The 27,933-nt window shown below is 45.6% G+C and overlaps 1 protein-coding gene across 4 annotated transcripts in view; it reads right to left on the bottom strand.

Annotated features, from left to right (window-relative positions):
• GSDME (gasdermin E) overlaps positions 1–25,474 on the bottom strand; it is a 32,135-nt gene extending 6,661 nt beyond the window's left edge. Inside the window, exons 1-10 of one of the 4 annotated variants that reach the window (XM_068152412.1) lie at positions 25,399–25,474; positions 23,570–23,683; positions 22,659–22,807; positions 21,429–21,555; positions 20,994–21,108; positions 20,309–20,539; positions 19,424–19,616; positions 8,776–8,947; positions 6,780–6,900; positions 1,141–1,329 (exon numbers count right to left, since the gene is read on the bottom strand). In XM_068152412.1, the coding sequence (XP_068008513.1) occupies positions 1,141–1,329; positions 6,780–6,900; positions 8,776–8,947; positions 19,424–19,616; positions 20,309–20,519 (886 nt within the window). In that variant the 5' untranslated portion in view covers positions 20,520–20,539; positions 20,994–21,108; positions 21,429–21,555; ... (1 more) ...; positions 23,570–23,683; positions 25,399–25,474. Of the gene's footprint in view, positions 1–1,140; positions 1,330–6,779; positions 6,901–8,775; positions 8,948–19,423; positions 19,617–20,308; positions 20,540–20,993; positions 21,109–21,428; positions 21,556–22,658; positions 22,808–23,569; positions 23,684–25,398 lie in introns of those variants that run through there. The other 3 variants (XM_068152411.1, XM_068152413.1, XM_068152414.1) reach the window with 3 other exon arrangements.
• Positions 25,475–27,933: the final 2,459 nt, after the last annotated feature.

Raw genomic sequence — 27,933 nt, 5'->3', positions numbered from 1 at the left:
GCCATTCTATGATTCTTTCATAAAGTGGTTTTTATACACACATGGAGAAAGAGTTCACAGAATCACAGAATTATTGAGGCTGGAATAGACCTCTGAGATCATCAAGTCCAGCCTATGACGTAACACCACCACACAGACCAGACCTTGTCACTAAGTGCCACATCCAATCTTTCCTCAAACACCTCCAGAGATGGCGACTCCACCACCTCCCTGGGCAGTCCATCCCAGTGTCTAATTACCCTTTCCCTGAGGAAGTGCTTCCTAACATCCAACACATGCCTCCCTTGGCACAGCTTCAGGCCGTGCCTGCTGGCCTTGTCACCAGTTGCCTGGGAGAAAAGCCCAACCCCCACCTTGCTACAACTCCCCTTCAGGTAGTTCTGGAGTTACTCCTTTCAAACAAGTCTGCCCTAGATTTCAGGACAGCAAATATCTGTTTTGGTATTGAACAGCCATGAACCAAGGGTGAAATTTAGAGATAACTGAAGTGACAAACTGCTGGAACGTAAAGTGTGTTCTGTTTGCCCTTTTTTCATTCCTCTGGTGCCAATCCTGCCCCTTCCTTCCACACCCCCACACCAAACACCTTGGTCCTGGCCCATTGTATCATTTACAAACTTCCAGTTAAACCAGATCCCCATTTTGTCAGCCTAAGCTGACAAAGATTTCTATAAAGCTTATCAGAAAATAACAAGGCTGTGTGAAGAGAGGGCAGATGTCTTCCTTTGTCATTTCTGAGACTTACAATGGCCTGCCTTCAACTGAGAAGCTTTACTGACAGGATTTTCCACATCATGACCAAACATTTTCAGTGATCCTTTGTGAATGAAAGGGAAAAATCATCATTCATCTCACAGAGCTTAGCTGGCATGTACCAGACCTGAAACAAACCCCTGATTTTGTAAGATCATCTTCATGACAAAGGGATTCAGAATGTTCCTAGGGAACAGTCCACTGCACATACCTGTTGCAGAAGTGAATCTTTTTCTCTTCTTTCCGTGCATTCCCCCAAGAGCTCCTGATAAAGGCTATTAAAATGAACTAATAGAATTTCTTATGTACTATTGTGCCAGATTATTTCCCCTTATCATGTTGCTTAACCCGCTGTAATGTAATCACACAGAACATTCCTGGTAATACCTTGTTTCAATACACTTAGAGAAGCATCACTGGGAATGAGGTTTTTAGCCCCAGAGTACACCTCATTATCAACAGCATCTGGCTGATAGAGGAACGAAGCGTCTTTGAACAGCGCTGAATGAGGGTAAGCTGAGCCTTCTGTGCCCTCTTTTTCAAAGCCTCCTTGCTGGTCATCCAGCAGACAGAATTCTGGAATGAGAAATTACATTTTAAAAAGCAATTCAGCAACTGCTGAATGAGATGCTAGCTGACATGATCTAGTGCTCCCACACAGGACTCCTCCGGGTCTCGTCTCTCCTGCCTGGGAGGAATGCCAGCGTGTGCTGTACGTGAACGAATCAGCACTGCCGCAGCTCTGAAGTTTGCTACAGTGCCTACAAACAAAGGTCCTGTGCTGCAACCACCAACTTCAAAATGTGACCCCACCTCCTGTGAATTGAAGGCTGCAAAGAACATGAGCACTTCCCTCTGACCCTGCAAACCTGAATGCTGCATGCAAGAGATGCAGGTATGAATTCTTCACACTTCCTGCTAGTCAAGAGGCGTGTTGTAATGCAGGCTGCAGAATCCACTCAGGATGGAGACACATGACAGCACCTTCTGAGATTCCTAAGAACTCCAAGAGAGTCCCTTACAGAGCTTCTCCTGGTTGTGGCACTGATCACAGAATCACAGAAATATTAAGGTTGGAAAAGACCCTCAGGATCACCAAGTCCAACCCAGAACCCTACTCTACAAGGTTCCCCCTTAAACCATATCCCCAAGCACCACATCCAAATGACCTTTAAACACATCCAGGGTTGGTGACTCAACCACCTCCCTGGGCAGCACATTCCAATCCTTGACCACTCATTCTGTGAATTTTTTCCCCCTAATGTACAGTCTAAACCTACCCAGTCATAGCTTGAGGCCATTCCCTCTTGTTCTGTCACTAACCACCACTAGCACCAGCCTCTCTACAACATTAGACTTCCTTCTCAGCCAAGCCACAGGTCCTCCTCAAGTTTTCCAGATGGGTGGAAAATAAGAGGCTTTTCAAAGTCTCTGGAAGATTTCACCCAGGCATGTTTCACTGGCAGAGTCACTCTGCAATTTACTGTCTCTTTGCATGAACTTCATGGAGAAAATAACACACTGGATCACCTCTTCTGCCTTGTCTTCACCATCAGCACCTGCCCACCTCACCCAAACAGAACTGACCATTTCTTGCCACCCCAATGCTCCCAGTTTGATAAAGCTGAAGGACTCCTGGAAGGGACACAGGGAGCCTTTGTAAGAGTTATGCTGAGAAATCTGGAACATCAGCTTTAGATAGTGATGGGAGCACTGGAACAGGCTGCCCAAAGGGCTTGTGAAGTTCCAAAGTCCCCTGGACGTGTTCCTGTGCAACCTGACTCTAGGAGAATGTGCACTAGCAGGAGAGGTCTCTTTCAGCCCCTACTGTTCTGTGATTCTGGGCTCTTGTGTCCAACATTGTACACCAAGGATGCAGAATAGAAGCATATTTTGGTCATCTTTCATCTGCTCAGATGCAAGATTTGAAACTGTGTCCCTGGCACACTGCAGTGGGTCTAAGGAGAATGCAGACAGACTAGCAAGAGCAACTTGATTTTAAAGTAATATCTAACAGAAAAGGGGGAAAAAAAACAAACCACAACAACTAATCAAGTACAGTGCTCACATGTACCAGGCACAAAATCTAAATATAACCTTCCTGCAGTTGTAAGAGTCTGTCTCACCAAATTAAGGACATTCAAAGCAGATGAGAAAGCACAAAGAGCACTCCATCAGCAAAAAGCTTTTCAAAGGGAGAGCAGACAAAGAAATCTCTGCTACAGAGAAAGAAAGATGACAGAGACCTTTATGCCTGCATAGCCCTTCACAGAGGAGAGGGAGCTACAGAGGAGCAGAAAGCTATTAACACAAATTAAAGAACCTCCCAAAGCAATAAGACTCCAGAGAGCAGCTAAGGCACCGTAGGGCCAACATGCTCACGTTGCTTTCATTGATAATAAGGAGGCTTTCACAGGATCCCTGAAGGAGGAGGACAGTGCTAATAAACTACCTGCCCTCCTATGGCAGAGGGATGCTAGGAAAGGAAATCATGCACAGCACCATACTATATCAGGTAGTGATAGGACTAGGGGGAAGGGAATGAAGCTGGAGGTGGGGAGATTCAGGCTGGAGGTGAGGAGGAAGTTCTTCACCATGAGAGTGGTGAAACCCTGGAATGGGCTGTCCAGGGAGGTGGTTGGGTCGCCATCCATGGAGGTGTTTAAGAGCAGGCTGGATGAGGCTGTGGCCAGGCTGATCTAGTGTGGGGTGTCCCTGCCCATGGCAGGGGGATTGGAGCTAGATGATCCTTGTGGTCCCTTCCAACCCTGACTTGATACTATGATACTATGATCATGTGAAAAGTTTTAAGAGATACAGAGGTGGTTGCTAAACCTTGTGACAGGACTCCATTCAGAGGAAACTACAGGACTCTGGAAGTTCTGTAGTACCAGGACTGCTCATTCTGTAGCTCATTAATTGCCACAGTCTTAAAAAAAAAAAGAGAGAGAGGGAGAAGGGAAAATAAGTGAATGAAAGAATATACCTAACACATCCATCAATGACAAACCTCCACCAGTGGTTAGACCTTGTTAGCTAATCAGAAACATTATCAAAAAAGAAACAAAAGTGAAGAAAATCAATGAAAACAATCAAAGGCAAAGAGTCTCCTCTGCATGGAGAAGCTGAATAAAATCAGGACTGTTTAATTTACATACATGAAAATGGAATTCAGTCACACACATAAGGCAATGAACAGGACCAAGCAAGTCAGCCAGGTGCTACTATAGCTTCTATTTGGTGAAGCAAGAACAAGAGGGCTTGCAGGGAGACTTCAGAGACACAAACCTGTCATGTCTGTAACAGGGACAGATTTTACCTGTAGTGGAAAGTTAACCTGTAGAAGCAAACCAGAATGATTACAGGGAAACATTATGGTAAAGGGATGAGAAAGGGATTAGAACTTTTTTTCTTTCTATTTTTTTTTTATCCAAAAAAATAGAACAGAATAGAACAGAACAGAACAGAACAGAATAGAATAGAATAGAGCAGAATAGACGAGGTTGGAAGAGACCTTCAAGATCATCATGTCCAACCTATCATCCAACACCAACTAATCAACTAAACCATGGCACCAAGCACCCTGTCAAGTCTCCTCCTGAACACCTCCAGTGATGGTGACTCCACCACCTCCTCAGGCAGCCCATTCCAATGGGCAATCACTCTCTCTGTGTAAAACTTCCTCCTAACATCCAGCCTAAACCTCCCCTGGTGCAGCCTGAGACTGTGTCCTCTTGTTCTGGTGATGGTTGCCTGGGAGAAGAGATGCAGGCCAGGATGCCATTGGCCCTCTTGACCGCCTGGGCACACTGCAGGCTCATGTTCAGCCTACCATCAACCAGTACCCCCAGGTCCCTCTCTGCCTGGCCGCCCTCCAGCCACTCTGACCCCAGCCTATAGCACTGATGAGGTTGCTGTGGCCAAGCATGTCCAAGCATGTCCAGTCACATCAGCCAGAACATTCCAAGGGGGTTTATATATCATTCTTCCTTACAGAATAACTGAAGTACTACCAGTGGTACAGGAAAAGCAATAAAAGAACTCCAGCTTACATGAACCTTAATCTGTAATTATCTATGAAGAGAATCTCATTAACCATTACACCTGCTGCTGGTGATTTTCAGTCTCACATGAAAAGACTACATTAGTCTCTGGATTTAACTTCAAAGGCTATTTTAATTTCATAAACAGACTCTGATCACTGCTCAGACATTAAGAAGTTGAAGGTTAGGCTCTACCATACTTAGTCTTGCTGGCATATCCCTCATTTTGTTGTCAGTTCCTCCACTTCACTTTCTCAATGACAGTCAGACAAGGGAAGATAGAACAAATTAAAAGCAGCAAGTTGTGAGACAAAACATGCTGGGTTTGAATCTTAAAAGATGTAGCATTAAATACAAAGAGGGGGGAAAAAAAGTGGAAAACAGCAGGAGTAGAAAAGGAGCAGAGGAATACAGATCATTAACAGGGCCCAAGGATAATCAGCTAACAGGCCATAAGAATTTTCAGACAGCAATCACACCAGTAGGTTATCAGCTATACACCTGTGTAGTCAGCCTTAATTGCACCTTGTTTCTCTGTATTACAGTTGTATTATAACCCTGAAGTCAATGCCCTCTGCTATCTAAGTGTTCAGTTGGTGCCAGAGCAATTCCACATTTCAGGTATCATGTAACCTGTAAGAAATGATTTATTTACATTCCTGAATGTACAGACTTCCTTGGTATCAGAAGTCAGTTAAAGGAGAATGATGCACAGCATCTCCTGCATTTCATATCCAAAGGAATTGTACTCAAATCTCAACTGTGCTTCAACTATTTCTTTCCACATCAGTTCTTTGCACAGTCCATCTGATTTCCTTCCTTCTTGCATAACAGTCCCTTACACCTCCTTCAGGTCAGAGAGTTTAACTGAGGGTAGACAAGAAAGAACAACTTAGGCAGTACTGCAGAGCAGGGTTACTACTCCTCCACAAAGCCAATTTCAACCTTTTTTAACTTGACACCTGAAAGTATTCAACTTGAAAGAAGTGAAGCGTGGCAAGGACATTTGTGCAACCCTTCTAAGAACAATCTATACATGCAAGTGTAAAACAGAAGTGTTTAAATTCCAGTCTTGTATTGTATTTTATGAATAATCATTTTCTTAGCATGAATGTCCTAGTTGACCATCAATTTATATTCAGTTCACTCTCCCTGTCAATAGCTGAAGGCAACAGCGTGGGCTGAGGGCCAGCTAGCTAGCAGCAGAATTTCAGAGAAAGACCTGGACAACAAATGAGAACATCAGCAGCATGCCCTTGCAGCTTTGAAGTTTGCTGCATATGGACAAGAGTGTGGCAGATCAATGAAAGTGATCTTTGAGTTTGTGAGACTGCACTGAGAGTGCTGCGCCCACTTTTGTACTCAGTACAAGACAGACATTCACATACTGGAGCAATCAGCAAACAGCTACCAAGATCCCTGGGGCGTGAGATCATGTATCATAAGAAGATGAGAGACTGAGTATGTCCAGCCTGGACAAAATACTGCTGAGGGAGAACCTTAATGCTATCTGCAGCTACCCAACAGAAGCAGGAAGAGAAGACAGAGCCAAACTCTTCTGCATGATGACAGGACAAAAAGCAGGAGACAGAGTTGAAAAGAAAGGGAAACTCTAATTAGATATAAAGGCAAAAAAGCCAGGTGCACCATGATGGTGGTCAAACATGAGAACAGGGTGATGGAATCTTTGTCCATGGAGACAATCAAAACTTGAATAGACAAGGATATGAGCAGCTTGACCTAACTGCCTTGAGCTGGAGCTTCAGCTAGACGACCTGCAGTCTCCTGAACCCCAAGTTATCCTGACTTTATGATTTATTCAAACGAGTGAAAAACCATCACCAACACAGAAGAGCAGCATTTCACAGCACAAATAACAATCACCATCATCTTCATGCACAAGGAGATGCAAAAAACATTGCCCAACAGACAGCTCTGTCCACAACTGAACTGTGTGCCACACAAGACGATCTTTGTACTTACCAAACTGGCCACTCTGCTTTATAAACAGATCAATTACTCCATAGGCAATAGTGGTTGCAGGAGGAATTTCAAGGATCACACTAGAGTCCTTCATCATACTTCCATCTTCACTCACTGAAACCTAGAGAACAGATTTGTTTTTCCACTGTTTACCTGATTCAGCTATTGTGTGGCTTCAACACAGCATTAATTAAGGGGAAGAAAGAGAGAGAATTTGTTTTATTTAGAATAAACCAGGTTGGAAGAGACCTTCAAGATCATCGTGTCCAACCCATCAACCAATCCAACCCACCCAAACAACTAACCCATGGCACCAAGCACCCCATCAAGTCTCTTCCTGAACACCTCCAATGAGAGAATGAGAGAGAGAATGAGAGAATGTGCTTGTTACATTTGACATCTATGAAAATAACTGGATGAGCAGTGAGGTGCAGGTACAATACCAAAAGCAGCTTTCAAACTCTTACCTACCCTCTCCTAGTAAAAAGTTGAGCTCCAGGTGCAGCTTTTGCCACACAGGAAATGCTATGTCACTAGGCAAAGGGTACCCATTTCAGTATCCTGTCCTGCCTTCTTCTACCCTGCCACCCCTTTTGCCCAGTTGGAGACTGGTACCAGGAAGGTGGCACTGGGCAGAGGGTTGCTGAACTGCAACTTCTAGATTTCTGCTACTGGAGACACCCTGTACACAGCAATGATTCATCTGCAGCTTTGAAAAAAAACAACCACCTTAGAATGTTTTGACTTTGGTTATCCCTTCCCAGTTCATAGGCAACTGTTCAGATATCCTCACAATGCAGCTAATCTCCACTCCCACGATCAAAACTCAAATAGCTTCTCAATAAATATCACAACTCAGCAGACCCTGCAAATTTCTTTCTTGAATAACTGCTTGGCTTTTCCAACAAATGTGCTTCAGCAATGCATTCTGCTCTTCAACCTTCACTGAGTAACAATTCAGTTTATGTTCTGCTGTAGACAGGAAGCTACATAGAAAATGGCTCTCAATTTGACATCATTGATGGAAGCCCCATGCCTGGCTCACGCTGCAAGGTGGCATCTTTTGCTAGGAAGGCAACGGGGAAAAACCATCCATAAAACCATTTTGCCTTTCTGCTCCTCACAGCTGAGGAGCACAGTGAGTTCAACATAGAATAGAATAGAATAGAATAGAATAGAATAGAATAGAATAGAATAGAATAGAATAGAATAGAATAGAATAGAATAGAATAGAATAGAATAGAATAGAATAGACCAGACCATACCAGGTTGGAAGAGACCTTCAAGATCATCGTGTTCAACCTATCATCCAACACCACCTCATCAACTAAACCATGCAGCCAAGCACCCCATCAATTCTCTTCCTGAACACCTCCAATGATGGCGACTCCACCACCTCCCTGGGCAGCCCATTCCAATGGGCAATCACTCTCTCTGTGTAAAACTTCCTCCTGACCTCCAGCCTGAACTTCCCCTGGCGCAGCCTGAGACTGTGTCCTCTTGATCTGGTGCTGGCTGCCTGGGAGAAGAGACCAACCTCTGCCTGTCTACAACCTCCCTTCAGGTAGTTGTAGAGAGCAATAAGGTCTCCCCTGAGTCTCCTCTTCTCCAGGCTAAGCAGCCCCAGCTCCCTCAGTCTCTCCTCATAGGGCTTGTGTTCCAAACCCCTCACCAACTTTGTTGCTTTTCTCTGGACTCGCTCCAGCAAGTCAACCTCCTTCCTAAACTGAGGGGCCCAGAACTGTACTCGAGGTGTGGCCTAACCAGTGGAGTGTACAGGGGCAGAATGACCTCCCTGCTCCTGCTGGCCACACTGTTCCTGATGCAGGCCAGGATGCCATTGGCCCTCCTGGACGCCTGGGCACACTGCAGGCTCAGTGGAGCTAAGGAAGCATGCTAAGGAAGCATGGAAAATGAAGTCTATTGGGAGAAATGGCACTTTCTTCTCAGACAGTATGCAAATGTATCCTCCCTGCAGATTTTTAATGACTTTCACCTTCACTGTTCTCGTAGTGCATCCCATGACAGCGCTGATTCTTTCCTCTGTCTGGATGTGTTCAGAGATGGTACACTTCTGAGTTGTGATTATCTTTTCTCTCAAGATGCACAGAACTTCACGTTTTCTTTCTATCACTTGTTGCAGTAAACTACTGCTCAGATTTATTGTCCTGAAAAAGAAAAGATGCCATTAGCAACGTAAATACTAGAACTGAGGGGAAAAAAAAACAACCCAACATTTCCTTAATTGTTTGAAGAAGCTTTTATTGTAAAGATAACAACGGCATGAGCAGTCTCCTCAAAAGGATGATGTCCCCTTTTGTTATTTGGCAGCAGTAAATATCTGTGTTTTGCAGTAAGTCCCAATGCATCTATTGAATTCTTGATTCCCTACTCTGAGCAAAAATAGCTGTTGTTTGGCTATTTATACACACACACAAAAAAAACCACAAGGGAGAACTAAGGAAAACTTGAAGCTTTCAGTATAATACAAAAATAACCAGCTAGGCTCCTAGACACCAGACTGAATTCTCTGCTACCGTGACCTCACGCTGGCATTAACATGGCCATGGCAGGGGACACCAGATAACTGTTTTCTTCAGAGTCTCACATTAGCACAATCAATATCAGTAAGTCAATGGGTCATACCCTGCAGTCTTCACTCAAAAGAATGACTTCAACCAAGAAAGTTACCAGGGAGAACAAACACAAGAGCTGTGCTCCTGGTTCAGATTATGAACCCCCTGCAGCCTAGCACGCTACTACATACATTATGGAAGCACACCCACAATGGAAGTGCCTACAATAGCACAATACATAATAAGCCTCTAAAATTATAGTGTTAGCTACATACACATCACAAAGCTCTGCTTCAAAAAAGCTGCAGTCAAGCTGCTGTAAATTGGGGAACATACAGCAAGGAAACTTCCAGTCTGGTTAGTTTCTCCCTTTGTAATCAAGCCCCACTTCCCACAACAGCTCTCAGTTTTCTCTCTTTGACCAGGTCAACTTCCATTTCTTCTCTCTCTTTCTCATTCACTCATCTTTGTCCCACAGCCAGCAGCTCACAAGCCCCCTTCATGTGATTTCTGGGCTATGTTGTACCCTTGGATGACACCAGCTGTTTGTGGCTCCCAGCCTTAGTCTCCCTTCCTTCTCACAGTTCATTGCTACCACTCTCCAGCCATCTGGCCATTCTTGGTCTCATTTATCTCCTTGTCACCATTCAGTCCTGACAGCCATGTCTTTGTACATCCTTCTACCTGCTGAAGGCGTGCCACCAGGTGCTTCTCAACAGGGGAGGTGGCATGGGGCTTGTTTGTGACCAAATTTATAGTATCATAGTATCAGTCAGGGTTGGAAGGGACCTCAAGGATCATCTAGTTCCAACCCCCCTGCCATGGGCAGGGACACCCCACACTACATCAGCCTGGCCAGAGCCTCGTCCAGCCTGGGCTTAAACACCTCCAGGGATGGGGCCTCAACCACCTTCCTGGACAACCCATTCCAGGGCTTCACCACTCTCATGGGGAAGAACTTCCTCCTCACATCCAGCCTGAATCTCCCCACCTCCAGCTTCATTCCATTCCCCCTAGTCCTATCACTACCTGAGATCCTGAGAAGTCCCTCCCCAGCCTTCCTGTAGGCCCCCTTCAGATACTGGAAGGCCACAATTAGGTCACCTCGGAGCCTTCTCTTCTGCAGACTGAACAGCCCCAACTCCTTCAGTCTGTCCTCACAGGAGAGGTGCTCCAGCCCTCTGATCATCCTCCTGGCCCTTCTCTGGACACGCTCCAGCACCTCCATATCCCTCTTGTAATAAATTCTGGTCTTCAGCGCCATCCTGGACTAGGACAGCTACAGGCAACCACCACTGGAAGATTAAAAGCTTGCTATCCCCAGCTCAAGTCATTCAGTCTCTTCTCCTCTCTTTTACTGTAAATGGCTGTTCATGGGGACTAAATGACAAATCCCCCAAAATATGACAGAAAGGCATGTCTGGCTTCACTTAAATAGAGATATCTCCCCTTTTAATTAAAAAGTTTGAGATGTATTAGATTCTGAGGTTTGGATTTATGCAGTCTGTGCAAGTCTGAAGTCAGCTCAGTTCTTTATTAAATTAAAAATATCCTGAGGCAATTTTTGATCTTTGGAGAGTTACATGCTTATATGAAAGTTCAATCAGTTGGAATGAACTGTCCAAAAACCTTAAAGCTGATTGTTTAAACAAGGGGAAGAAAATCCCTCTGAAGCAATGCCACAGCCACTAGAAAAGCACCCCCAAACATTCCTGAGATTATTAATACAACTTCTTTGCTTTCTTTTGGTGCAAAGCCATGCTTTATGCTTGGAATGCAATGAATCCTTGGATTAAACAAAAACTGAAGACATGTCAAGCAATCACAAGCACTGCTGCTCTTAGAAGTGCCTGCCAAATCAGAACTATTAGTTATCACATGAATAGACCATTAAGCCTCTCATGTACTTCACAATAATTAGTTGTGATTCTGAACAGGTGTGCTAAGCATGCTGAAAATACAAATTAATGCATTAGGAACTTGCAGTTTTAGCACTCAGCCTGAGAAGCTCCATTGGAAGAAATGCCATGAAGAAGCACAAAAGCAGTCTGTCCTCTGTGTTCACATGATGTACTTTTTATCTGCTTTAGGGGATGACAAGCTGACAGGATATCCCCCAAAATGAAAGCAAATGCAACAGAACAAGGAAAGCCAGCAAAATACTGATTAGAGATTGGCTGTTTCTGAACAAGCAGCACACAGAACATGATTTCCACGCTTCACAAAGGGAGACTCTTCCTTCCATCTACAGTATTCTGCCCTCCATCAGACCCCCTCACACTGCTGAGTCTGAGGTCCAGAAGCAGAGTGGCAGAGTGAGAGTCAGAAGACACAGGTACACTTGCAAAGAGGTGCAGTGAAGAAATTCCTGAGGCAGCAATGGAGGAGCTGCTGCAGAACTGGAGGCTATGCAGTGACACAAACACCATAGGGGCACAGAGCTACTTGCTTCAGTCTGTGATGTAGAGCTCCCTGCAAGCACTGTGTCACAGAGGTGACTTGGGGTCCCCAGGACAAAGCTGTATTGTGTGTCAGAGACACGGCCACAGCCTCAGACCCAAGATTGAAGTGACTTCAGTGGGATGTGTTCAACTGTAAAGCTGGCAGAAATGGCCTCCTTGCCAAGTTCAGTGAACATCACATTCAGAGCTTTAGGACACATACCCATACCAACAGCAACAAATACCTTTTCTTTTAGGACAGCACAGTTAAATGTGCTCCTCTAGGCTTCTGGCACTGAACTTTCTGTCATAAAGCCCCTCACCACCCTAGAGGGGTGTGTGGACACAAGTCATTACTGGGGTGCAGCCTGTGGAAGGCAAAATATTCTGCTGTTCTCAGCAACAGAGAGGAGACAACATGAGGTAAGCAAATACCTTGCTTATCTCAATCATCACTGAAAACAGTCACCAAGAGCAAAATGCAACAGGGTTAAAGTTTGAAAAGCAGAGAAGAGCTGTAAGTATTGAGGGCAATGGTCACTGAATCTGTGAGTGTATTGGTGCAAGAGATGAACTCGTCAACACTGAGTATCAAGAATAAATCTGAACAACAGGAGGTGGCTGAGCTAACCCCCTGAGCACTTGTGCATGCAGGCACACCAACTGCATTGCATTTTTTTATGTTTCAGAGCTTTGGTTTCTGTTCTACAACCATCACTCTTACCATCTCTTTCATCATCACCCAGACTACATCACTATAATCCTTCTCACCTTGGGAAGCTGAGCTCAAGCACTCAGAAGTATCACAGTATCAGTCAGGGTTGGAAGGGACCACAAGGATCATCTAGTTCCAACCCCCCTGCCGTGGGCAAGGACACCCCACACTAGATCAGGCTGGCCAGAGCCTCATCCAGCCTGCTCTTAAACACCTCCAGGGACGGGACCCCAACCACCTCCCTGGACAACCCATTCCAGGGCTTCACCACTCTCATGGTGAAGAATCTCCTCCTCACCTCCAGCCTGAATCTCCCCACCTCCAGCTTCATTCCATTCCCCCTACTCCTATCACTACCTGAGATCCTGAGAAGTCCCTCCCCAGCCTTCCTGTAGGCCCCCTTCAGATACTGGAAGGCCACACTACATAAAAGACAAGGAGATGTTGGTTTGTTAAGTCCCATTATCAACACACAGAGTATAACCCTCTTGAAACAAAGATAATTTGAAAGATAAGGGTTATGGGGTTTGGATTGTTTGTTCTGCTTGAATAACCTCCCTGAGGTCAATGGAAACTCTGTAGGTCAAACATGAACAGAGAAGAGTTTCCTTGAGTTTTGGTCTCACACTCTTCACATCTAATTAAACACTTTCATTTGCCTGTAAAGGTTTCCTTCATTTTCATTCATTTTTTTCCTTCTTGCATGAGGAAAACAGTGGCGAATAGAGGCACAAAGACAATTTGCTGCAGAATGGAAACAGAAAAGAAGAAAAGCAGAAACCAATGGACAGCAGGAGAAAACAGACACCACCTGGCAACAGAGCAGGCTCTCACAGTTAAGAGAGCAGGAGTCTGCTCTACACCCCACAGCTGAGACTAAGGGTCTTTATTCCCTGCAGGTGCAGGACCACTGACAACACCATCCACAACAGAGTGAGGCTAGGACCATGTTTCCCTCTTCTCCTCTCTGTTCCTCTCAGTAACCCACTCCACACATCCTCTGAGCAATGTGTTTCTCAATTTACTATGCATACCAAAAGAAGTGGTTGCTGCTGCAAGTCCTCTCCATCCTCACACTGACCTCAGCACTGTGACCTGCCTGCACAGGTTTTCACTGCTCCAAACTACCCACAACTGAACATCTTTTCACTGAGCAGTGTCACCTGAACACACCTGCAGGCACAGCTGTACAGACATAGGTGCCCCACTCATGGGCTCACCCAAATGCAACTTATTCCCTAAGATCCACATGACTGACTTCAAAACCTCTCACACTGCTCAGCCAGAATTCTTCAGCTTGTTCAGTTGTCTCCACTTCATTTATAATGCGCAGCACTCTGATGTCTTCCATACCAATGCTGCTTGCTGCAGTGGCAGCCTTCACCTAGCTTTGTTCCTTCTCTAATACAGACCTCTAGATGAGTGTCATGGAGTAAAAATCCACCAGCCCACACCCTGCCACTATTCCACCAAGCAGAGACACATAATATTTCTCTTGTTAATTTATTTCAAACATAACCTCTCTGACCTATTTCTTGCAGTCAAACTGGAACACAGTTAGCTGCTTCAGTCAGCTCATTGAGAGCATTTCACAATTTTCCCTACAGAATAACCTGACAATTACTTCATAGAACATCTTTCCCAAGAAGACCAGAGACTTCTGAGAGTGCAAGTGACAGACAGTGCCTCTGTTTTCTGAATGGCATCCTCCTGTCTCATAATGTTCTGTGACTTCATATAACCCATGGTAAAAACCTGGATGATTTGCTCACCATGCACATAAATACTAAAGGAGTGTTAAAGAACAGATAACAGAGTGAATTTTCACTTCACTTGGATCAGGATTAGGCACTTATTTCTGTCTCAGTGTGGACAACAGTGGGATTCTCTCCCTCTACTCAGCTCTGGTGAGGCCCCACCTGGAATACTGCCTCCAGTCCTGGAGCCCCTATTACAAGAGGGATATGGACATGCTGGAAGGTGCCCAGAGAAGGGCCACAAGGATGATCAGAGGGCTGGAGCACCTCTCCTGTGAGGACAGACTGAAGGAGTTGGGGCTGTTCAGTCTGGAGAAGAGAAGGCTCCACGGGGACCTAATTGTGGCCTTCCAGTATCTGAAGGGGGCCTACAGGAAGGCTGGGGAAGGACTTCTCAGGATCTCAGGTAGTGATAGGACTAGGGGGAATGGAATGAAGCTGGAGGTGGGGAAATTCAGGCTGGATGTGAGGAGGAGGTTCTTCACCATGAGAGTGGTGAAGCACTGGAATGGGTTGTCCAGGGAGGTGGTCGAGGCCCTGTCCCTGGAGGTGTTTAAGCCCAGACTGGATGAGGCTCTGGGCAGCCTGATCTAGTGTGGGGTGTCCCTGCCCATGGCAGGGGGCTTGGAACTAGATGATCCTTGTGGTCCCTTCCAACCCTGACTGATACTATGATAAAGGAAAGTGCCATTAAAGTGCAATCTGCAATACTGTAAAAGTATCTTTCAATCAAGCTAGTAACACCTGGTTTTTCTAACATGCTAATCACAGTTAGGAATCACTCCCATGAAATGATGGAAGTGTGACAGGCACACTTTTCTGCAGCTGATGTGAACTGACTGACTGCCACTTGGTCCTATTTCTTTCTCTCTGCTGTCACTGTCCTTCAGAACTCCTACTTCAATCACCTAAGTGATTTCACCCTAGTGAAAGAGTCAAAACAAGCAAGCAGATTTGTTAACCCATGAGAACTACAGAGATCACAACCTCCTCATAATCTTTTGCCCTGAGGGAAGCATACAGAATGGCTCAGATTGAAAGGTCACCTAGTCCAATCATCATGCTTGAACAGTGCCATCTAGAGCAGGCTGCCTATGATCATGTCTCCAAGGAGGGAGACTCCAAAACCTGCCTGGGCAACCTGTGCCAGTCCTTAGCCACCCTCACAGCAAAAAAAATTCCATCTTTCCTGAGTCTCCTGTGTTCCAGTTTGTGCTCACTGCCTCCTGTTCTGCAACTAGGAACTGATCAGTGAAAAGAGCTTGGATCCATCATCTTTGCATCCATCCTTCAAGTATTTATACACCTTATTAAGATCTCTCCTATGGTTCTCTTCTCTAGGCTGAGCAGTCCCATCTCCTCAAGCTTCAGCCAATTGTTGAGGTACTCCAGTTGATTCATGACCATTTTGGCCCTTCACTAGACTACCTCTAGTATACTCATCTCTCACTTGTATTAGCCAGCCCAGAATACTAAACAATACTCCAGCAGTGACCTCACCAGCACTGAGAAAAGAGGAAGGCTCACTTTCCCCAGCCTCTTGGTGATACTCTGCCCCTCTTGCCTTTGCAACAAGAGCACATTGTTGGTTCATGTCCATCTCAGTGTCTACCAAGACCCCAGGTTATATTCTGCAAGCTGCTTTCCAGCTGGTCAGACCACAGCATTTGCTGGTGCCTGGGATTGTTCCATGTGCAGAACTTTGCACTTCTCTTTCATGAACTACATGATGTTGCCATCAGACAGGCCTGTTAATGTCCCTGTGGACAGCAGCACAAGCCTCTGCATGTTATCAGCCACACCTCCCAGCTTTGTGTCATCAGCAAACTGGATGACAGTTGCCTCTATCATCCAGATGACTAATGAAAATGTTAAGTAGGACTGGACTCTGTATTGTCCCCTGGGCCTCCAACTAGGCACAGTACCACTCATCAATATGCTCTGAGCCCAGCCATTTAGCCACTTTTCAATCCACCTCACCATCTGCTCACCCAGCCCTCTATGCTCACCCAGCTTCTCTATGACATCTCACGGCAGACGGTATTGAACGCCTTAAAACAGGAGATGCAATGCACTCTTAAATCCATAGCAATATCATTGTGTTAAAGGCACAGGACTCTGACCCAAAAGCAGTCTGTTACAGCATTCTGTGAGGTAGCAAGCACAAAGTGATACAAAAAGCAAGAATAATGCAAGATAAAACATGCTGAGTTTTTAGAGCTGGAAGAACCATTTAATACATCGCAGATTATGTCAGTAAGCACCTCACTGCTCCTGCACATCAGGGAGGATCTCATCCCTCATCCTTCAGCTGCCATCCCCTTCCAGAAAAGGAGAGTCAATGCAGCATCTAGGATCCAATTAAAAGACCAGGAGGATTCTCCTTCAGAAGGTTCATGATGAAGGGAGAGGAAAGCAATGTGCTGCCACTCAGCACTTCCAGCTTGCTGAACCTTGAAGGCTCACATGACTTAGTTCAGAAGACACATTGGCTTTGACCTCTTTTAGAGTCTGCTGCTGTTTTGACTTAACCAGACTAATGCAAGAAGAACATTTTAAAATGCAGCATAACTAGACTTCATGCACTGAAATAATAAACAAAGCAATAATTGATCAAGCAAGCCCAAGCAATGTATGCCATCAGAGGAAATCAAGACCACTTAGCTGACTCTCACCTCACAAGGACTGACAGAAAAACAGTGCTTGGCATCCAAACCCCACTTGTAGCCAGCAGCACTCCTGAATGCTGAACTCCTGAATTCACACAAAGCTCCATGAACAAGACAAAAGCCAGAAGCTGGACACAATCCCTCATAGACCAATGAACATTTATGAATGAGTAACTGAATTTTCATTTATAAGGACTGCCACAATTTCCAATGAGCCTTGGTGCTGTGCTGAAGATTCTGCCATCTTCACAATTTTCAGTGATCTGGCAGGAGCAAAGTCTTGCTTCATATCCAGGCAAGTGGGTATCATTATACACTTTGCATCTGAGGCCTTATCAAGATATGAGCATCTTTTCTATGAACTATGAACTAGCTCCTTGTATGAAGTGGCACACACATTAACCTCATTTACAGTTCCAACCAGTTTGATGTAGAGCTACTGATTTCCATGCTTAAAAGAATATAGTACATTTCTAAGTACTGATTTGCATTCAGGATTGGAATCCCAAGATGCTGAAGTAAATCTGATTGGCAAGAAGAGGATTTGTTTGACAGAGTGGGTAACTGGCTGCAGAGGACAAAGTAAAAGCCTAAACAGAAGTTACTTCAGTCTGGTTTGCTTCAGGACCCTACCAAGTCTTAAAAGCAAGATTCTAAATCTTGACTGACAGTGTTTTTCTGACACTAGGTGCAGAACAATTTTACAGGCCCAGGATTTTCTGTTTTTAATATGGCATTTAGTACAAAGACAGTAAGGTGTCTTATTATCACAATGCCAGGTTAGAAGGAACCTCAAGGATCATCTAGTCCAACGTTTCTTGGTAAAAATGTCTAGACAAGGTGGCCCAACACCCTGTCCAGCTGAATCTTAGAAGTATCTCATGCTGGGGAGACTGTTGCTTCCCAGGACAGATGATTCCATCATTCCAAACTTATTAAAATGCATTTGTTGACTTGTGAATGCTCACAATTAAAAGAACAGCAGCCATTTGTTCCTGTGAAAATGAGGAATTGATCATTTCTGGAATATCAGCCTATCTAAAGCAGACTTACACACTGCTTCTGATGCCTTTTGCACTGATAACAAAAGCCTATTTTCTTTATCTGCAGAAAATCAGCAAAGGCTGTTAAAATGCACTACATCACCCACATCTGTACACCTCAGGTACGTTGTTGTCACAAATGAACCACCCTCATCTCCCACGTGTCAGGACTTGCAATACAAGGTAGACCCCTGACTTGTCAGCTAGTTGCCAAGTAGGCTTTGGTCCACCACTGTGTTATTACAAGATTAAACAAATCCAATTCCAGAGTAGCAAAGGAAGTGTTACACATGTTGTAAAACTAAGATTACAGCTCCCCTCAGCTATTACAGTGCATTCCAGTGAGTTTCTAGATGTATTGCTGGATTTTGTTCAACTAGCAGAAGATGCAGTGACCATGCTTGCTCACTTTGCCATTCCTTCAACTCCAAATAATCCAATTTTCTTGCACAGCAGCTCATACACAAAAAAAAACATTATAAAGCCTGCTTAAAAGTACACTAGCACTTCTGAACTCAGTTTCCATAACATATGCCCTAGTAACACAGTGAATCCAATCTATACTGTTACTTCAGTACAGCGCCCCAAAGAAGGGAGGACTTAGCTCTTAGTATCATAGTATCAGTCAGGGTTGGAAGGGACCACAAGGATCATCTAGTTCCAACCCTCCTGCCATGGCCAGGGACACCTCACACTAGATCAGCCTGGCCAGAGTCTCATCCAGCCTGGTCTTAAACACCTCCAGGGATGGGGCCTCAACCACCTCCCTGGACAACCCATTCCAGGGCTTCACCACTCTCATGGCGAAGAACTTCCTCTTCACATCCAGCCTGAATCTCCCCACCTCCAGCTTCATTCCATTCCCCCTAGTCCTATCACTACCTGAGATCCTGAGAAGTCCTTCCCCAGCCTTCCTGTAGGCCCCCTTCAGATACTGAACGGCCACAATTAGGTCACCTCGGAGCCTTCTCTTCTCCCATGCTGACTGTTCCAAATCACCTCTTCACTATTCTTCTGAGCCAATAGTGCCTCCAGGAGGATCTGCTCCATGATCTTTCTGGGCATAGAGGTGAGACTGACTGGCCTGCAGTTCCCTGGTTCCTCCTTCTTACCCTTTTTTAAAATGGGGGTGATGTTTCCCCTTCTCCAGCCTGTGGGGACTTCCCCAGACTGCCATTCCACATGGTAATGTTCATGCAAATATATAAGAGAAAATGGAAGAGAGGCTTTTTAAAATGCAAGGGAAAAGTGTGACCATCAAGCTTTCAAAATCCAGACACTTATATGTCTGTGCATATGATTTATCATCTGAAAATGAGAGATAAACAACAAAATTCTCAAACTATGGCAACATTACATTATCAATTGCACAGTGAGCACAGCCCAAGTCTTAAAGTTCAGTAATCTTTCCTGGCTGTCCCAATGCCCACATTAAAAACATACCTGTCCTTGATATCTTTCATTAGCTGCTGCAAGTCAATCTCCTGCTTCCTCAGGTTTCCAAAGGAGGACTGGTTTTCCACATAGCCCTTCCCTCCAGCTCCTAGGCTGATCTTCCCAAATGAAGTTTCAATACTTCCTTGAACAAAGTCTTCAAACCTCCCCGTGTATTTCACAAAGTCGGACTCCACAATGACTAGGAAAGCAATAAAAGTAATTTCTACCTTGTGAAGTGCTGAAATGGTGCTGAAGTGACTGGAGAAACTGAAACTTACATAAAATATGACAAGCTAGTGAAGGCAAAAAAACACTCCTGAGATTTACAGCTCTGCAACTCTTCTGCTTCCTCTGTGTTTTCATCATCTTTGCTCCACTATCTTTTATACTGTGCCATTTTAGGAACACATAAGGTGACTGAAATGCTGAGCTCAGATGCTATGGAAGATTTATAAAGAATGATTAAAACATTTCAGCCACAATGAAAAACTGCAAAGCAGATCTGCTTGTACAATAGGGTTAATACTTTGCCATTATATTGACATATTTCCTTACAGGGCTGTCCCACAGCTCCCTGAAAACCAATGGAAGAGAAAAACCAATTGAGAGAGCACTGCTAGTAAACAGCAGGACTGTATGGCTTAACAACCTTCAACTCTCAATTTCAGTAGGCTATTTAGGCAAAACTTTTTTTGTTTAAATGAACATTGATTATTACTCATTTTAGTGAAATGAATGGTCAAGTGAGAAAAGATCCAGGCATCTCATTTTCATGGATGGAGAATACCTTAAAGCTCTCTTCTGAAAGAAGCCCTCCAGTAATATAATTGACAATAGTAACAAAAAAGATGAGGCTTTGCATTCCTTTTATCTGCAATAATTGTGCTTTACCTGGTTTTATTGGTTTGTCTTCAGTAAGCACATCACTCAGGGTGACTGTCAAGAAATGATACTTGGGCTTCTGCCAGCACCAGAATCTCTTCCTCTTTGTAACTAAGCCCAGAAGCTGCAGCTTGTCTGAAGCATTCAAGTGGGAGACAGGGATCAAGTCCCCTCCACGGTCAGTTTCTCTCACAAAATTCTTTGTGGCTTTTGCAAACATCTTGGGGAATCAATTAAAGCCTGAAAGAATACATCTGGTTTTCAACAAACAAAGTTGCAAAGTATAAATATTTACAGCGTCACTTTTAAGTAGTTCGTTCTTGCACCGGTGTTACCGCAGGAATAGCAAGGGTTTCCACCTCATCTTCTCTACTCTGCACTGGGAAATCACGACAGCTCACTTACCCCAAAGCAAAAAAACTTTTCACAGTAACATACAGAAAAAAATTTCAGCTGAGATTTTAAATAAGCCAACAGTGAATAGGCAAAGAATGATGCACTGCAAACACGATAGGCACGATAGGCTTCAACAGCACAACAGCAACACGTGGCATTTAGGAGCACGTAGGTCATGGAGGAAGCAAGTAAATGTGTGAGAAAAACAACTAGTCCTGTCTCTAGTTGGAAAAACTCCTTTGAAGAACACCCACATGTAATTAATCTGTTAGGGAGGGAAAAAACATACACAGCTTACTTGAAACTCCAAGGAATCCACTAGTGAGCACCTCGCAGAGCCCGGCCGGGATGAGGAGAGCGCTGGTGCAACAGCAGGGGATCTCTGCCTCCCTGCAGGAGCCTTCTTTTATTGCCTAACATAAAAAGTTATCTCACTCCACATAAGGCAGCTGGGTATTATTCACATGAATTATCTTATCTTTTTAGCAAGGAGTAAACATTTTTATGGCTGATAACAACTATTCTATAAAAAGCAACATGTATTTGTGCTGGCATCTCAGTGACTAAGTTTTGGGGTTGGAACTACGCCCCTGAAAAGTCCTCATTAATTTCTGTTTTTCTTTCTGAACCTCTTTTACCTTCAGTATTTGCCAATTTTCCACTTTCCATTAGCATAATTACTGCTAAATTGGACATATGCTATTTGCAACTGCTGAACAGCTACATACATCACCTTATTCCAGCTTGCAAATGGCTTTAATTGAAAAAATATGAGCACTTCTGACTGTGTAAGGTTTTCTTGATCCCAAGCAGTGCAGCTTGCTCTATTTACAAGGAGCTTTTTCAATATGGATAAGTGGCTAAACTTGGAAACATTGGAAAAAAAAAAGACCATTCAGAAGTGCTAAACACACAGGTCTAAAGTTTTTATCTTAAAAAAAACAATCCCTTTTAATTTTTCAACTCCCTGTTATTTGATTTAATGGCATTTCCACAATGAAGTTTTTCAAAGCTGGTAGCATTCCTTTGAATCCCCCAGCTGACAGTATCGCAGTATCACCAAGGTTGGAAGAAACCTCAAAGATCATCGAGTCCAATCTGTCACCACAGACCTCATGACTAGACCATGGCACCAAGTGCCACGTCCAATCTCCTCTTGAACACCTCCAGGGATGGTGACTCCACCACCTCCCTGGACAGCCCATTCCAATGACCAATGACTCTCTTGGTGAAGAACTTTCTCCTCACCTAGAGCCTAAACTTCCCCTGGCACAGCTTGAGACTGTGTCCTCTTGTTCTGGTGCTCTTTGCCTGGGAGAAGAGACCAACCCCCTCCTGGCTACAACCACCGTTCAGGTAGTTTTAAAGGGCAATGAGGTCACCCCTGAGCCTCCTCTTCTCCAGGCCAAACAATCCCAGCTCCCTCAGCCTCCCCTCATAGGGCTTGTGCTCAAGGCCTCTCCCCAGCCTTGTTGCGCTTCTCTGGACATGTTCAAGAGCCTCGATGTCCTTCCTAAACTGAGAGGCACAGAACTGGACACAGTACTCAAGGTGTGGCCTAACCAATGCAGAGTACAGGGGCACTATGACCTCCCTGCTCCTGCTGGCCACACTATTCCTAATGCAGGCCAGGATGCTATTGGCCCTCCTGGCCACCTGGGCACACTGCTGGCTCATATTCAGGTGGCTGTCGATCAGCACCCCCAGGTCCCTCTCTGTTTGGGAGCTCTCCAGCCACTCTGACCCCAGCCTGTAGCCTGACACTAACTGCAAAGTTCAACTAAGATCACAAGATGTCCCAACTGGGTATCCACATGTTCATGATTAATCACCTCTCTTGCTCTGCACAGATGTTAGATACTAGTGTCAGATATTAGTGGCTGCACCACAGGCTCCACAGTTTAGTATTAGCTGGAGGACACAGTTAAAAACCCAAACAACCCTTTTTGCAGTGGAATCTTACCTCTCCACTAGCTTTTTCCAAATCACACTTCAGATAATATTTCTCCAGTATTTACCAATTCATGTTGAAGTGCCTACCTCCTCATTGAACCCCTGTGGCCTACTCTTAGCTCTCCGTGTAAGCAAATGATGGGTTTTTCCCAACATCACCTGCAGGGAAAGGATTTAAACATGTCAAAGTCACATAACCTTTCACTGAGGAGTCTTCTGGGACTTTCAGTGTAATTGTGGCTGCAACAAGCCTGCAGCACAGCCCCAGCTGCATGCCCTGAGAGTATTTTCATTGTATTTCTTGTTCTCTGACCTTTTCCTAAACTCTGCAGACAGACAGACTTTTTGCATTCTTATGTTTCTCTTGCTTAATTTTCTTGGTTCTAATCTCAGTAGGATTTAACAGAATAAGCAATGCAGCTCCACTGCAGCAGAGAAGAGCCCAACAAAGCAAACCCCAACAGCCCCAAACCCTAGTCTTCTTTTTCCTTGGGATTTGTCTTGTGTGACACTGTATTTCACAACCAACCAGACGACTGATTTGTAATGGAGGGGACCATAAAGAGAATTCTTATTGCTGGCATTAGCTGCTCTTCCCCACCACAACCTTCTTCAGCCATTTCTGTGCTTTCCATGACTGTTGACTTTTTCTGACCCCATTCCTACATGAGCAACACACATGGGCTTAGTCTCTGAAAACCAAAAGGCCTATCAATTTCTGAAGATTTTATGGTTAAGACAAAGTCCAAAAAGCAGCTCCCAATGATTTGGCATTGTTATGCACTCACTAAATGTCATTAAAAGAACAATTAACACCATCTATAAAACTTCTGCTCCATGGTGGTTTCACTTCACTTTTGACTATGATAAAAGACATCAAGGGAAGACCACAGAGTGCTTATAAGGACTCTTAAGGCTCACCAGACAGGAGAGATGGGGCTGTCTTTAGCTTCAGAATGACATCATCAGTGACTCCCACATTTTGCTGTGCTGGGAATGTCTCTGCAGGGAGCATATTTGCTGGAGCAGTTGTACCTGCAAAACAAGAATATTCTGTCCAAATTCCTGTTATGCCTCTTTGCATATGGTGCCTTTAACATTAAATCTTAAATGTACCCAAATACTCTGTTCCACTAGCTCACAAAACAAAGACATAGAGCGAATGAAAATGCCTTTACCCAACACTAGGAAGTTAACAGCTGCCAGGATCAGCAGCACCCAGACCGTTTATAGGCACAGCATTAAGAAAACTCTGCCTTTGGATCTTCTTCCTCTAAATTTTTAGAGCTGTGCTTAGTTTGGTACAATTAAAATGGAAGGTATCAAATGTGGCAGGAAAAGTCTGTCAGAGTGATTTGACTTGCAGATTGACAGCTAGGGACGAAAGGAAGGTGGAGTACCTTCTTTGCTGGAGATATTTAAAATTAGCCTGAGCCTGGGAGGATTATTCAATGAAGAGCAAGTGAAAATAGGTACAGCAACTTCATTGTTCACTTAAAATCATACCCTGATTCTTTCCTTTATCACAGCTCCCTAGCTCAATGTCGTGGGGCACCGTATCTAAAGAAACATCTTATGAATAATTGGCATTTGCCTTTGGCAGCACGAAAGCAAGTACTCAGTAATTGCCAAGTGTTTCTAACTCAGTAATTGCCAAGTGTTTCTTACATTCTGTACACACATATGCTGACCTTTATAAAATAAATGTAAAAAAATATGGGGTCTTTTTGCCATTTGAGGTAAGATTAGCCACCTCTTACCCAGCTCAAAGGGCACAGTACAAGGGGAATTTGGGAAAGGGGTGACAACTGGTTTGCCAAATATCAGTTAGGGAAATACAACCCCTGAAGGCCAAAGACGACCACACAGGAGCCACAGTGTCAGTAGAGCTGTTAGGCATTAACTCTGCCATGCAGTGGTGGTAGTGGCCTTTGAATCCTAACAGAATTGTAGTTTGTGCTTGAAGGGCTACTGAAGCATGGGAGTGATGACAAACAGGATGTGTGGTTTAGGACAAAACCTTATTTTCACCCTTGTAAAGAAGTGAAAAAACAGCCATGAAAGCTGATTCACAAAGCTTAGCAAGGACATTCGATAAATGTCAGCCTTTGCATGCATGTGGTCCCCAAAACCACACCAAACAAATGTTAGCTGTGGACGTGGCCCTCTTTTGAGCCTTGGGGACTTTACAGCATGTGCCTCACGCATTTGACACTGCACAAACCCACCAGCAGCTCAAGGCACCCTATAGGGACACAATACCCACACCTGGGGCTTGCAGGCGATGTCCTGCGAGGCGGAGGTGTGAGGGTCTGCTGCAGGAGCCGCACGCTTTGGGGACGGACCCAAGCTGCCCTTGTCCTTGCTGCGCAAGCCGCCGGGCACCTCACTAGTTACTGTGCTGAGGCGGCTCACGCAGGCGTTCGAGTGAGGGCATCCCCGCACATACTATGCCTAAACCCCTCTCAAAACACCACAAGTGAACTGGAACCGTTCAGCCTCGTTCTCCCTCTGGCAGGGAGGGAAAGCGGGGCTCCCGCAACGTGCGCGACCGCAGCCGCTGCTGCGGGAGGGTGCGGAGGGGCGGGCGGGGCGGTGAGGGCCACACGGCACGCCGAGGCCCCGCGGCACTCGCCCCAGCCAGCCGGCGGGAAGAGACGAGCGGCGGCGGCCGGGGTCCTCTCCGTGGGCGCCGGGGAGGCAGAGACAGCCTGCCCCCACCACCTCTCCGGGCCCACTCCCGTACTCACGGCTTTCCGGGCGATCCCCGCCGCCGGGCCCTGAGGATGCAGCAAGCTCCGCCCGCAGGGCGTGCCAAGCCGCGCCCGGAGGCGAGGTGCCAAGGGCGACGTTCTGCGAGTATCTGGGGCAGAGCCCCCGCAGCGGACGGGCTCGTGGCCGGCGCAGCGTGGCGTGGCGTGGCAGGAGGAGCGCAAGCCCCGCCCGGGTGGTCAGACCGTGCGGGGAGGGCGCGGCGGGGCGCTGCTTGAGGCGCTGCTTGAGGCGCCGCCGCCATGTTGCGGCTCAGGGCCCCAGCCCCTAGCAGCTTTGCCGGGGAGCCCGGCGCGCTCCTGTTCTCCTGCGAAACCTTAGGGCGGTTTCTGCCTCCCTCGCCATCCCTTATACCTGCCTGCACTGGGCGCACCGCATCTTCCCCGGGGGTTGAAAGGTCTGCCACGAGGTGGCTGTACGCAGGCCTCGGGCGGCGAGGGCTGCTGGCCCGATGCTGGCACAGCTGTGCGGCACAGATGCTCAGCTGGGGGTCTGCGTGGGGGAGTGCGAGGCGCTGAGATCACAGATGAGGGCCTGATCCCATCACCTCAGCCGGGAGATGGGAGAGCCGTCTTAGCCTGCTTACTGCTCTTCAAATAACCCCGGCAGCTTCGTTTCCTTGCTGGTACTTGCCTGAAACTGATGTTTCTCATGGAGTTGTTTTTGCTTGGAAAAGACCTTTGAGATCATCGACTCCAACCATTATCTACCAAGCCTGGTGCTGTCCCTTGGCACCACACCTATGTGTGTTTTAAACGCCTCGGGGATGGTGATTCAACCACCTCCCTGGGAAGCCTCTTTGCAGCGTTTGGGAACCCTTTCAGTGAAGAAGTTTTTTCTAAGAAGTTTCTCCTACTACCCAGTTACAACTCCCTTGGTGCACTTTCAGGCCATTCCTAGCACTTGTTGCCTAGAGACTAACCCCACCTCCCCACCACCTCCTTTCAGGTCTCCCTTCAGCCTCCTTTTCTCCAGACTAAATATTTTATGACATAAATGAAAAATAAAGTTTTGTGACATCCTCTCAAATGTGGCTCAAATCACTCCTGGGCAGGAATGCAAAGTGTCAGCGGCCCAGGTGCGAAATCTGCTGCAAGCAGCAGTGCTGCCACGTATTTGGCTGTAGATTTGCAGCTTTAGGGTTGTCAGTGTTGGCCTTGTGAACACATAGTGGTCTGAATAGTAGCTGCAAAGTCGAGGTCCCCAGCCCTGGGGGCTTGTACAGCAGCACTGCTGAAAATGAGAAATGTGGTCAATGGAGCACAGAGGGCAGGTTCATGAACACCAGCATCAAACAGTGAGCTCTGTCACCATAGCTCAGCCCTCTGAAAAGAATGTAACACCAGTATAAGACAGCTTTGTTGTTTATTACCCTGAAAAAATAGTCCTTTGGTATCATAAACAAACAAGAAATCGTTTTCAAGTGAATGGTGCCACAGATTAGGTACTTCCCTTGTGGGTGGAAGGGAGAGCGTGTGTGGCTGCAGGGTATAGTCACAAGTGTCATGTCACCAGATCTTAATGGCATAACATCTGGGCTTTGGAACAAAGTGAAGTTGAGAGTTGCATGCCCTTATGTGACCTGGGTGAGAGGCAGCAGTTGACTTGTGTAGCTGAAGCAGCATCCATTTATCCCATAACTACCCCTATCGCCCAAACCTTCCAATTAATTTCATCAGATTGTAATCCATCGCTCCTGTCTGATTCCCCCAGGTGACATTCTTGGTGAATCAATGAGAAATAAGTTTCCCTTCCACTGTTGAACCTGCTTACAGAAATTTGAACAAATTACCTGAATTGAACTAACTAACTATCTGCATTTGGGAAAATCTGCTTTTTATAAGCCAATTAAAAAAAATAAAGCTCCAATTTTAGAGCCTCATCCTGACGAAAAATCACCCACACATCCTTAGGAGATGTCTTTGGAGGGTCAGCACCAACCTGCAGGATCGCTGGCTCCAGTAATAATCTCCCACAGTGGCCAGCAATAGCATGTTTCATCAGCAGTCATGTTTTTCCAGGGAGTGGCAACGTGTGATTCATTTCACATGCAAGTGCCTGCTAAAGCAGATTTTGAGAAGTCAAGCCAGGAAGTTGCAAGGAAGCACATTGCCATGGAAATGTTCACAAATAAAAGCAGTGAAACTTGCTAATCATTTTAAGGATGTTACCAGTGGTTTCAGTAAAGCACATCAAATATCATAGTATCATAGTATCATTCAGGGTTGGAAGGGAGCACAAGGATCATCTAGTTCCAATCCCCCTGCCATGGGCAGGGGCACCCCACACTAGATCAGCCTGGCCAGAGCCTCATCCAGCCTGCTCTTAAACAGGGGCCTCGACCACCTCCCTGGACAACCCATTCCAGGGCTTCACCACTCTCATGGTGAAGAACTTCCTCCTCACATCTAGCCTGAATCTCCCCACCTCCAGCTTCATTCCATTCCCCCTAGTCCTATCACTACCTGAGATCCTGAGAAGTCCTTCCCCAGCCTTCCTGTAGGCCCCCTTCA

The sequence above is a fragment of the Melanerpes formicivorus genome, unplaced genomic scaffold, assembly GCF_026170545.1.
Source record: "Melanerpes formicivorus ecotype bairdi unplaced genomic scaffold, bMelFor1.0.p_v2 SCAF_23, whole genome shotgun sequence".
Lineage (NCBI taxonomy): Eukaryota > Metazoa > Chordata > Aves > Piciformes > Picidae > Melanerpes > Melanerpes formicivorus.
Note: the sequence above shows the minus strand (reverse complement) of the source record. Positions and strands in the feature narration are given on the sequence as shown.